We start from the raw sequence: 13027 nt of genomic DNA on the forward strand, positions 1-13027 counted from the left end.
CTGAAACACACACAAATCTTACAGAGACCTCAAGAAACCACTGTGAATAGTTTTAAAAATAGATACTTTGTTTATGCAATCAACAAGAAAACGAGAAACGTGTTTAAGACCATGTAGGCAGAAGTTGAAAATGTTCGTTGAAGAGGTTCATCAGTCATGTAAGATTATAGTAGAACATTATTCAATCAGTGACTGTTTTTATAAGGTAAAACACGTACCTCCAAATTTTCTTACCATCAAATTGCTGTAACATCTGTGTCCATAATACCACCAGGGTCCATGATATCGCCACCTTGAGAAATAGTGTGCTTAAAGATATTTTTACTGCAACATACCAGGTATGTACTTTTGATGTGTGAAGGAGTGCATACCAAAAGTATGTTGCAGTAAAAATATCTTTAAGCACACTATTTCTCAATGTGGCGATATTATGGACCCTGGTGATATTATGGACACAGATGTTACATCTTGATCCGCAAAAGTCTCGACCCAAATCGAAAATTTGGAGGTACGTGTTTTTACCTTTCAAAAACTGTCACCGATTGAAGAATATTCTACAAACTTGAAAATGTTCATTTTTGGGCCTCGGGAGTAATGACATGTTCTGCCTCCAGACAATCTTATAAATATAAACGGATGTGGCTGCACCACTTTTATTATAACATATACGGCCGTTATGATTTGACCATGAGCAGGATTCATGTTGATGGGATGACCTCCGTGTCATGAGGTAAACACGTAAACTGCCATTCTAATCACGGTCCGAGGCCGCCTGTCACAATTACCATTTCATAACGACCACGACTGACCAGGTTGCCAGGCCCTTTAGCTACTGTATCCGAACAGGACAGAACACAATCTAGTTATGGGAAAAGATATTTCTTTTGTAGAAAGATTAAAAATTAAACGGATCCACAACTGCTGGGTCAAAGCACTCGGTCACCAGTACTAGTGGTGCTTTGAACGTTATATATGACTTCAAAAGATGTGCATGGCCTAGTTCTTTTATTGTTTTGACCTATTGTTATTGTTTTGACCTATTGTTATTGTTTTGATATTCTGCTACATATCTAACAGCAAGTTCTTTGCTTAACACCTTTTGACCTCACCGTTTCATAACTCATATTGTGGACGTTAGTTAAAAACCGTATAGTCAGTTCCCATTGGCTGTACAGTGTACTACATTTTGCAGTCAATGTCTCCAATGCGTTAGAAGCTGCCACATTGTGTGAAGTCAATAAAAGCTTATAAAACATTTAAAGAATGTTCTTCCATGCAATAAAATGCTAGAATTATGTGCCTGAGTCGTCTTCCTATTCAAAATTATATAGTACCGATTTGTCTTGTGACTTGACCGGATTTCCTAATGCGGCAGAGAAGTTCACTGATACTCTTAGAGGAAGTTTCCGACTGATTATGGCCCAATTATTGTTTATTGTTCATTTTGCACTCACTCACCCTCACTCTCACTCTCTCCCAATTCAAAGCTTGGTACATTTACATATATGGAATATTCAACGACTTGTAAAAAATACGAATATCATAACTAGTGCATGAAGGGACGTATTGTACCTTCTGAATAATGCAACGTGACACAATGTCAATAAATATAGATTGAACCATATAGCATTAGAAATTGAATAAGGACTTAAGTAAACTAATAAGCTAGCATAACCATCTGTACGGATCAGAGTTGATATATGAACTACTCTAATGATGTTTCTTGGGAAAGGGGATATTGGCAGTAGTAAACCATTTCTTCAGCCTTTCTTTTCGATCGAGAAAAACAGCATTCTTTTGAGTGAAAAGTGCATAAACAGCACGGAACCTTTTTTTAGATTTGAGTATAATGTAATCTATGTAGATAAAAGTATTAGCGCATAAGTCTTTCAGTCCCGTAACATCAACCTAAATGAAATCAGATATAGGAAAAAACTTTCATTTCCGTTGCAGATTCAAAAGCTGCATGCGAAGCGGTACGTGAACATTTCTGGTAAAACTTCACAGTAGAGTCACGGGAAAAGTTTTCCAAGCTATTCTTTACTATTGATGAATCTGTCCATGTATCATAATGCATCTGAACTTTGGTAATGCACTTTGCAAATTACTGTTGGCGTGGTATCAAGAGCAGAGAGGCCCGGGCTAAGTGAGCTGTAGATCACTGGCTGATGCAGACTTTACCTGACATCCGATGGAGCAGGTCGAACTCCCGTGCCCCTGACTGGCGGCAACGAGGGCGGGCCGCCCCGGTTTAATCAAGGAAAGAATGGGTAATTGGGTTAGCATCTGTCAAATGAGGTAACTGATTACGTCCAATTTGCGACGGTCATAAATGATTACGTATTCCATTATTTGCCTCCGCTTCCTCTGTTAATGAAATCCCACCATCTTTTAAGATGTAGTTAGGAAAGGAAACTTGGAGATCTGTCTGAATTAAGCGTATTCTTCGTATGCGACTCAAGTTAAAACTTGATTCTGTCTCGAAAAGTTTCCGTTTCCACGCATAACTCTTAAAGTCATTAAGTACATTAAAGCTTCTAAGAATATACGGGGATCATTATTTCTGAAGTAATCCATTTTACCGATGAATTGCTGTTAGAATTAATCAAACTCTCCTCCGGTAATGCCGCCAGGAGACAGTTTACGATCGATCCGCAGGCTTTCCAATATATTCCCAGAAATTGAAATATCTCATTTAGAAAACTGACCCTAATGCGACTACGATAATAGATGTGTCCCCAGAAATGGAGATCATTAGATAAAAGGGTCTCTTTGGAAAATGAGACTGGATCTGGTGAGCTTGGCAAGGGAACTCGCCGTCGCAAAGAGATCTCCCCGCGGAGTTGTATTGAAAATGAAAGGGCTGAGTGATTAGTTTAGCCCTGAATGGCCCACCATTTGTCATATTGCTAATGACATTACCGCTGGTTCTGCCGTCCCGTTGTTTCTGTGGGTGCGACCAATGTGCAGTGGCGTTCCGAGGCTAATTCTACTTGACTACTGGGGCGGACAGATGTGAATTGTAGGAGCGTCAGCCAAGAAAAAAAAGCAACGGTGGACAACATAGACGGTCAAGGAGGGCAGGGTCTTTGACTGGTAGAAAATGGCGAACTGGACTCCAGTCTTGTCGGTGTGTGTCCTGTTTTTCCTGGGAGCCAGAGTTTGGAGCGCGCCGCCAGACGATCCCGATGACTCGGAGAACGAGGTACAATGCAAGCAGGTAGCTTTAACACTTTTGCAGCACGCAATACCCTTCTGTGGTGTGCTTTTTCTAGCTTTAACATATTTGTTGCTTTTTTGTATTTATGGAAAGGTCTTAACCGATGCTTTGCGATCTGGCAAAAATTGCCGTCACGTGGTTTAGAAGGCACGCTCACTATTTCGAGTAATTTTGCTTACAGGTCAAGGATCAAATGACTAGTCTTTCTCCAGCTTTAGTTATATGCCTGAAGAAGTAACATATCATGTTTTCAAGGCTAAACTAACTAGAAACTCGGTGTTGTTGGTGCGTGAAATGGTCCTGATTTTCCTGCGTTTCTTACTTCGTTGTTTGTGATGCATTTAATACTGTATTACTGGCTTTTTGGAGCATGTAGCTCTCCTAGCGGGACTATGCGCTCCGGGATGCTTAAGAAGACTTCATTTTCTTCACAGCACACAGAGGAAATATCTTCCTCGTCCCTCTGGTGCTATCGTTCTTACGACTTCTTTTTCATTATCAGAAACTCAGTCAGCCTCCGTGTTACAATCATCGTAGGCGTAGTTCCTCGCCAGAGCTGCGTCGTTTCGGCCCTTTATCATTCCTTTTCTGATTAAGGTCATTGCCATTCAGATGGACATTGTCAGTCACTGAATGGGAAGTACCTGTGATGTACTTACATTTCCTGAATGAGGATTACGAAATGTAATAAGATTTTATAGATGCGTGTATATGTTTCGTATGTTGATAAAAGTGTATGTTTTACACTAGAACTGTGAGTACCATGTCAGTTTTTTTTCATATATCAATTGAGCGGAAACAATACTAATTCTTCCTAAATATCCATGAGTCCTTTATCATCCTGTTAAAAAGTAGGATAACAATAGACCAATCCCCTTTTAATGAATAACGTTTCAATGACTAGTCACAATGCATGCATTGAATGATTTTAGATACAATACCTTCTAAGCTATGAAAACGCCATTCACTAAATGGCGATTGGAATCAAAATATATGTCCTGACATCATGATCCTGCCAACATGAATAAACCCGCTATCGGCGTTCTAGCGTTTCCTTTGCGTCGTTTTAATTGTTCAGTTGAATTATCGTGGAGTTTTTCTCTAAAAAACATATCAAATGCGTTCCTGAGTTCTCAACGTCATTCTTGAGTTTGACTTTGTGCCCCTAACATGATTGAAATAGAATATTTATTTAAAAAATTTCTTTTAAAAACTGGTATAGGTATTCACTATTTGCTCTAATTTTGATGGACAGGAGCATGAAATAAGTAATATCAGAAATGAAATTAAAGTTGCTGACTCGTATGTCATGGCAGACATGTCCCGGATGTTGCCCGATGGGTGCGCCAGGCATGCCGGGAAGGAACGGTGTCCCAGGACAGAATGGCTATCCCGGCAGTAACGGCTTCGATGGGATAGGCGGGAAAGCGGGCACCAGGTAAGCAAAATGTCAACAGTTATCAATAAATGAAATTTCCCGTTTTAAAGCCCGTTACAGCAAGCTGTCAGTAACGACAAAATGTATTAAACTACAAGCATTGCGCCTCACCAAGGAGGTTGACTGAAGAGCAATTAAAATTTGAGGTGAGCTGTCTTTACTGTGTTGATCTAAAGTATCAAGCTTCAACAAGGTTTGAATCTTGGCTACACCGACTGCTACCTTCCTCAGGTAAGGACAGCCAGTTCGACTTCTCAGAACAAGGGGGCGCTGCAATGAGAAGACTGAGTCGCAAACGTGTGTATACCCCCCTCTTCAATGTTCATGACAGGAGTAGATTTTCTGTCAAAGATACATGCAGCGTCCTTGTTCCGGAGTGTGCATTCTTCTAACTTCAGTCTCGCATGGTGGTAACCAGAAGTAGATCATTGCTCTGCTGGTGAAGATAACAGACGGTCTACCAAAACATTTCCAGGTACAAAATAATGTAAATTCCGTTAGGTTGTGTAACAAAAAAAAAAGGTCAGTATCCATTTAATTACTGACCCACCTGATGAAACTATTCCCGTTCGCCCATGCCAGGGGTGTACGTGGTGTGGACGGTATCCGGGGACAGAAGGGAGAACCGGGCGACTCGGCTCCGGACCTGGTGGCCAGTCAGAACATCAAACACTGCGTCTGGGACAGGATCAAGGACGACAGGGACAAAGGCACTATCAAGGTACAAAAACGTTCTTTTCTTAGCCTGGTTGTCACTAGCATTGGCGATAATGGCCTTACTAACAAAGCAACAAGCAATTGTCCTTTTTTTATGAACCAACAGTCACACATGTGGATCTTCATACGCATTGCAGAAAAGTCCGGATCTAAAACTCGTTATATCAAAAGGACGTGATATCAATCAATGAGTCATAGTAATACTTTCAAGTGCCCACAGTGATGAAAATGACTCTATAACGTTTTTTCGTCCTAGTTGTTCTTCGTGTATGACAAAAGTAAGGTTTGTGCATGGTAATGGAATGGACAAAATTTCCAAAAACATTGAATCCTAAGAGTCTAGCGGCCGTCGTAATCCCTATAAAACATTACAACTCCATGTCGCATGGCGGCGCTGTGGCTTCTTAGTCCCCACGCCTCCAATCATGCATGACTGGTGTAGAATTGTAGATTTGATTTGATTTATTAGGCTGAATTGTAAATGTGAAGCGTTATGGTGTGAAGCGTTTAAGCATTTATGGTGTGAATCGTCTCCGACTTCTCCCCAGATCTGCCGCTTCCACAAGCGGCAGATGAACACCACGATGCACGTGACGTGGAACGGTTCTCTGCGCGTCCTGTCCACTAAGGAGTGCTGTAAGCGCTGGTACTTCACCTTTAACGGCAGGGAGTGTCTCACCCCGGTCCCCATAGACGGTCTCACCTTCACGAACGGCGCTGAGAGCGTCAACATACACAGAGTTACCACAAGTAGGTTTATTTTATAAAGGGATTCTTTATTGACGCAATTAAAAGTACAGGGGCTTTCGTATGGTCTTCTACAACTAAAGATCTAACAAAATTAAATACATGTATGGACAACGTCATCCTACGCACAGAATCTATGTATGCCGCAAGTTACGTACAGAATATATGTCAGCGGAATACAACTTCATCTTTTGGCGTACTAGTATGTTTCATCTCCCATGGCCATTGCTAGATTTTCATTTCTTAATAACTTAATATGTTCTTACAAGTATGAGATGGAAGAGGTATCTCACGTGATTATTATATTTGTGTGTATATGCGTGCGTGCGTGTATGTGTGTGTGTGTGCGCGCGCGCACGTGTGTGTGTGTGTGTGTGTGTGTGTGTGTATGTGCGCGCTCGCGTGCGTGTGTGTACGTGAGTGTGTGCGTGCGTGTGTGTGTGTCCGTGTGCGCGTCACAGTAGTAAGTGACTGTGTTTTTGAGTGCGTACGTGCAAGCGTGTATTTATAGAAATGGCTTACGAAGTTACCACGTTCCCCGACAGTCGAAGGACTGTGCGAGAACATACCCCAGGGACCGGTGGACGTGGCCTTCAACGTGCAGGACTGCAGGGGCTACACTGGGGGAGACGCGTACACCGGATGGAACTCTGTCTCCAGAATTATCGCCGAGGAACTCCCAGTCACTGCAGAGGAGGGGACAGAGTAATAACGTTAACAGTACGGAACTGCTAACGGGCTATTCCATTGAAAGCATTCGAGGGGTGTTCTCTAATTGGGAGATATCTGCTATGGAAAGGCATGACTGAAGAGAATGAAATGATCCTTAGAAAGACGTGGAGGAGGCATGAAAATGATTAGGACCCTATAGCCACTAGGATAGCCCTTAGGATATATAACACGTACAATCTATGAATCTATGCTAAAAAATGAAATAACTGTTTTAGATAATATTGACGAATACATGTGTTTAAGTCAAAAATTCAATATGAAAGATAATATGCAAATCACTGTTAATCGTAAACTACGGCTATGTGAAAGAATTGCCACAAAGTACCTTGCTATCAGTGGATAAGACGTACATGCATATTAAGTATCCGCAAAGTAGTTCAGCTGATATTGTCTTTATCATTTATGACTTAGTACACCCAGTTTTGTAAAAGCAGCAATGAATTTGACCTATTTTCTGACTTCCTTGTCGGACTAAGCTACATCACAAATTTGAAGTTGATATCTTTTAGTGGCGACAATTTGAATAATGTAATGGAAACCCTCTTCATTCTGATGCTGGTTACTTGACAAACATAGAAATGCGTGGAAAATATGCTCAGAATAAATAACTCTTATTTTCCACCACTTTATCAATTAGGAGTTTAAGTAAGCATTGCACTACAATACATTAGATATGCATCAACAATTTTGCAACTTTTCATGTATATTTTGTAAAGGGTCATACACGAAGTACGCATTATGTATCAAGTATATCAACAGTATAGATTAACAATTATATCGATACCATAAAAATATAGACCTTATATAATTATAACAACTTACATCGCTCCCGAATGTCTTTCCTATCGGTAAAGACATTGTTAGATCAAATTAAGAAGTACGTAACATTTTATCCAATTTGATGTGCATCTACTGTAACTATCCATGTCCATATACATGTGTATACAGATCACTTTTGTACATGAAGAAAGCTTGCTGTACCTGATTTTTGTGAGTATTCAATTCATTATAATCGTCTAGTTAAAATACTGTCTAACTTTACGTTAGTCCTTCTAATCCTTCAGTCATATATGACGTCACCGTACGCGTCAAATGTGAAACTGTTTCATTTGGATGTTTTTCCGTCGCAGATATATCAAAGTGGGAACTTGCACTTATATAACTTCAATGATGCAGTTTTTATACAAACCACCAGGCGTCCTCCTTACCGCTACTACCATGCATAGATGGGCAGAATTCTCTAAAATTATATCCACATGTTCTGTATAAAATGAAATTAAATGTTTCTTGAAAAATTATGTTACTTTTTACAAGAAATTCTTGAATCGGAGAGAAAGCAAGAGATGGACTAACTGCAGTGTAACTTTGCACGTTGTTTCTTAAATGAAAGTCGTCGCAAGGCACAAGCAAGTGATTGCACTGTACTAGTCTGACGCTAGAGGGGGCGAGTGCGACATAGCAATTTTATAGCGGCCATCCAATAGTTACAGTACAGTACAGTACAGTACAGTACAGTACAGTATGGAATATTTCCTCCTCTTTCCTACAAATATTTGACCATGTTGTGCCCACAAAAGTGTCATTTCATAGCGGCTAACAACACGTGCTATGTTTAGTAAAATTTGAAATAATACTTCACGCATAAATTAATACACAGCTGTTCAAGATCCAATTTGCCGCCACATTAGAAATTTAAACGCAATCATTTTCTCAATCCCATCAAATAGTGACGACCTTCTTTTTATCTTGGACAATCTCTTATATATACTATTTTGACGCTATTGACTTGTAATCCATCGTATGTATACTTTGATCATTGAGTTCTTTTAACTCCATGCTTTGATATAGCATCAAAGTGCTGATAGAGAACCTTCATGAAAGGGTGCTCATGATTGATTCTGATCAGGACCATCTTTTAAAAGCTTTATGCGTCTTTGAAAATAGATTACAAACACCATTTATCTTTGTTAGTATCCGACGTATTTCGTCTTATAAACTGCTTATTTACGTTATATGTGTAAGAAAACATTTTTCTCTGTGTTCACTTGATGCAAAGTGTTTTATTTCTTGTTTTATTACCCTGACATCCATCCCTATAATCAAAGCTTCAGTTAAATTTTAGTCTCTCTCAGGCCCTGGTCCCTTTGTATGTTATTCGAACCCCCCTTGGACCTGCGTACATACTTTCATTTGCATTTCCCTCTCTACGACATGTTGTGACACTCCCATAAACTTTCCAACAATAGAAGATAAACAATTAGTATTTCGATACCATAAAAGATGGCACCGACTATAGATCTAGTATCCCACACGGTTTTTTAACATCCGGATACGGGGCTGACGCTTTGAGATCCTGTTGACACTCCTGGTTGAAATGAGACGCAGTTGCACCGTCAGAGAGGAAATGAGAATTCACGTCAACCGGATATAAAATTGGCAGATGTTTTAGATCTCTTGTAATAAACACGTAGTCATACATGTAGGTGTAACGTTACGTGTGTCATATAAGCTGGCCATATAAGTACATTCATCAGAATCAGAACTACACTAGCATATAGTTGAGTCCAAGGAGAAAATATGAAAGAAAAACTAGGTCGCAACAAATAAATACAGACACGGACGTCTTAGAATGAAGCAAAGACGTTGAATATAACTACTTTGAATTACTTCCTGGATTCTTTGCACGAAAAGAAATATGGTAAAATTTGAAGGTCAATTTTTGTCCCCTAAGAAGTTGAAACAGGTGGTTTCTTCCACGCTGTAGATTTCGTGACGTCACCACATAATTAAATATGGCGGATACGATCCAGGAAGTGGTGCAATTCTGACGCCAAATCAGTGTTTTTCTCCTCTATATCTGCCCACAAGACGACGAGCACCGCAGAAGACAGCTACAACAGTGAGAGAAGACGTTACGCGCAGCTGGTGGGTATTTTCAATCTTATCTGTGTGAAAGGTGATGTGTCTAGGGCCACGGTAGAGGAGCGGTCCCGGCCAGTGCCTTGGGCGGGCCAGGTTTGACAAGGCGATTTGGGGTGTAATTGCTTTTTCCTGACTGATCTATTATAGGCATACACAGGAGCGATTAGAACGCTTAAGTGGTCACGTCGTGGCTTTTCTACTGACTCAGCACAATTCATATCTGATGCCGGGGGTTGTGGAGCTTAAACTGAGTCAAAGGGAACGTATCGTGTAGGTTTCAATCACATTTGCTACATGTACGCATACCTCGGTTGTGAATGAAACGGAAAAGCACGGAAAGCCCAACATGACGGGAATATTTGGGGATATATTTAGTGTTTTTTGTAGTTCAAGTATGCAATTATGTTGTGCTTTAGAGAAATAAAAAAAAATAAGCAGAAAAAATTATTATGGTACAATTACACTCAAATTAGTACTGTGAAATATTGATCCTTTTAATGTCATCCAAAATAACACAACTTTCTACCATCCGAAATGGACCTTGCTTGTATAGAATGCTGCATTTCATATACTTTGGTACATACATGCATGCAACCTTTTCTTTATGTGATTAATATAAAGATTAAAAGTTTTTCTTTTTCCTATAAACAGCTGTTACTCAGTCTGTTGCAATATCCCAGATTTATCATTACATGCATGCATTGAGACTAGCATGCAGATGGATAAAATGAAAGGTTATATATTAAAAGGAAAGGATGGATTTCAACAAAGCATTCTCTAATATGGAGTACTGATGCAGAACAGTACAGACTCAACACAGCACAGCTTACGTCAATATTTTCTTTTCAAACAGCCGCATCGATTTTGTTATCATCATAACAACCTGGTTCGCTGTGGCAATTTTACACTGAACATTACAGCATGGAAAATGTGTGGTTTCCCGGTGAAAATTACAGTCTCTACTTCTCAGCCATAATAATTGCATTTTCCTCGGCTCAGTTTTATGTTCAAAGATAAATGCTATATAAATTTTCATAATGCTTTACTCTTATAGTCAGGCTGTTTTTAATCCCCTCAAATACACTGAAAATTACAGCATAGAAAATGTGCAGTTTCCAGCTGAAAATTACAGTCTCTACTTCTCAAAAATGCTCAGCCATAATAATTGCATTTTCTTCGGCTTAGTTTTATGTTCAAAGATCAATGTTATATATGCTTTACCGACTTGCTGTCGGGCTGTCTTTAATCCCCTATACACTGAAAATTACAGCATAGATGCCATAGAAAATGTGCAGTTTCCAGCTGAAAATTACAGAACTAGCATCTCACTCTCAGAAATGCTCAGCCGTAAAAATTGCATTTTCCTCAGCTCAGTTTTATGTTCAAAGACAAATGCTATATAATTCTTTGATAGGCCATCTTTAATCCCCTATAAAGAATTCATGTACTGAATATTCATCTATGTGACCTAATTCTGTAGGATTGCAAGAAAAGAACATTTTGTCAATGATGTATTGAATTTTAATGCCTGCAGACACCTCTATGTTATACTAGCTACGTACAACATCAATGTTTTATAATGTATAGATAATCTGCATTGAAGTTGCAAAATTCAAAACACCAGTTTTGTACATGTAAGTACAAGCTGTGTAAAACTGCACTGTTAGGTTAGAATTTTCTACTGGACCATGATTTGTAAGTTATCTTCCAAACTGACTGTTACAACCTTCTTGGGTTCTCCAAGGCATGATCAATCACTTGAACTGATTTTACATTCTAGCAAATGACCGCAACTGAAATATATCCAGGCTTAGATAGAGCTTCAGGTCTCCTGAAGAATTTCCCTGGGGTAAAATGACGAGTGAGCAATTTTCTACATGTCATATTTCTCTACCAACCTCTTTCTTGAGCTATAGCTATCTGTAGCTACATGCATTTCCTTGTTAAGGACACCTTTGCAGGCTGTTGCTGTATTATTGTTAGCTGTGACATAAGCATATTCTTTTAAAGTTTCTATCATCATCTAAGACATATAATTGCAATTTGGAAAGTAGACAAGTTATGAACAGGAAGGTAATATTCAATCTTTGAAGGAATTTGAAAGTATTATGCAACCAGATAATTCTCAGTCTTTTTTTTTCATCCATTGGCCAAAGATATGTACATATAGCTCTTGAGAGCCAAGAAATTCAATTTGTTCAAAATTCTATAAAGCTGAACATCAAATTTTGTATGGCTTACTGGTAAGTCCAATGACATGAGTTGCCAATGATGGGTTTTGAAATGGCTGACCTGAAATTTTATGGATTCATGTGACATTAAAAGTGGCCATCAGGGCTAATGAAGGCTCTATCACAGTATTACTTAAGGCTCGTATGTAATCAATACTTGCTGGAATTAAAGGATCCTTGCATGTCATCACGATCTTCTCCAAAATTTGTGTAATGCATTTTAAGTAGGATTGGAACAATAAGAACGTTAATGGTTATTTTTAGTGACTTGCATTAATTGAATCTACATTGAAATGTGACAGAAGCTTCGTGGACAAAAATCTTACGTATACATTTAGTTTTAATAAATAGAAACATAAGCATTACATGTAACACCTGTTTGATTATTGTCACTTAGCTGCTCAGATTTGACGATAATTCGGGGTATCAAATTCCAGTTCCCTAGCTTGAGTCAATCACAAATATTGACTGATGATGAGGAAAACTTCTAGTCTGCATAAGGCCACCTATCTAGATGGGGACTATATTATTCAATAACTGAGCGGGTTTGCATTTATATTTAGAGACATAAGATCACACGAATCCCAAAGCAACCTGTCACACTTAGTAACATGGCTTTTGGCAAGAAGCATAAAACCTTCTTATTTCTCACATGTATGCTACTGTTGCCACTATTAATCATGATGTGTTCACCCAAGCGGAAAACACGACACAGGTAAGACTATGATTCATGTGAACGGCTTCCCTTTGGCCTAGAAAAAAAATCTTGTGTTTCCTGTTTCCCGACCAACCCTGGAAAAAACTGCAGACTCTAGCCTTTTTTGGGAGGTGGACCTCTGCAAGAGACATTCATTTTTCAAGCTGATCGACCTTTTCTAGCTCCATGATCTGACCTGAGTGATGAAACATTGCACAATTGGTTTTTAAACACTGACATAGAAAATATAAGTGTCCTCATGCAAGTTTTGCTTTGTTAAAACTTAACTGTATGGTATAATTAGGATTACTAGAGAGCACCAA

General features: G+C 39.2%; 2 protein-coding genes across 6 annotated transcripts in view; both read left to right on the top strand.

Annotated features, from left to right (window-relative positions):
- Positions 1-2776: 2776 nt before the first annotated feature.
- Positions 2777-6942, top strand: LOC109468395 (collagen triple helix repeat-containing protein 1-like). 2 transcript variants are annotated; one of them, XM_019766648.1, is made up of 5 exons: positions 2777-3220; positions 4537-4658; positions 5241-5379; positions 5924-6125; positions 6668-6942. In XM_019766648.1, exons 1-5 carry the CDS (start codon positions 3104-3106, stop codon positions 6829-6831), a joined length of 744 nt encoding a protein of 247 aa, XP_019622207.1. In that variant the 5' UTR covers positions 2777-3103; the 3' UTR covers positions 6832-6942. The 2 variants fall into 2 exon arrangements, with proteins under 2 accessions (XP_019622207.1, XP_019622215.1); XM_019766656.1 differs by having other exon boundaries at positions 2777-3205.
- Positions 6943-9629: 2687 nt separating this feature from the next.
- Positions 9630-13027, top strand: part of LOC109466126 (rabphilin-3A-like) — a 43857-nt gene continuing 40459 nt past the window's right edge. For all 4 annotated transcript variants that reach the window (XM_019763773.1, XM_019763764.1, XM_019763781.1 and 1 more), the window contains exon 1: positions 9630-9779. The gene's annotated coding sequence lies outside the window, so the exon portion shown is untranslated. The remainder of the gene's footprint in view (positions 9780-13027) is intronic.

This window comes from Branchiostoma belcheri, unplaced genomic scaffold (assembly GCF_001625305.1).
Source record: "Branchiostoma belcheri isolate BF01 breed outbred unplaced genomic scaffold, Haploidv18h27 scaffold1, whole genome shotgun sequence".
In the NCBI taxonomy this organism is placed as follows: domain Eukaryota; kingdom Metazoa; phylum Chordata; class Leptocardii; order Amphioxiformes; family Branchiostomatidae; genus Branchiostoma; species Branchiostoma belcheri.

Bases quoted from the DNA above. Each gene is read 5' to 3' on its own strand.
- LOC109468395 (XM_019766648.1), top strand. From the start codon at position 3,104: ATGGCGAACTGGACTCCAGTCTTGTCGGTGTGTGTCCTGTTTTTCCTG. The intron at 4,659-5,240 runs GTAAGCAAAATG...CGCCCATGCCAG, and splicing joins GGCGGGAAAGCGGGCACCAG to GGGTGTACGTGGTGTGGACG. The intron at 5,380-5,923 runs GTACAAAAACGT...ACTTCTCCCCAG, and splicing joins GGGACAAAGGCACTATCAAG to ATCTGCCGCTTCCACAAGCG.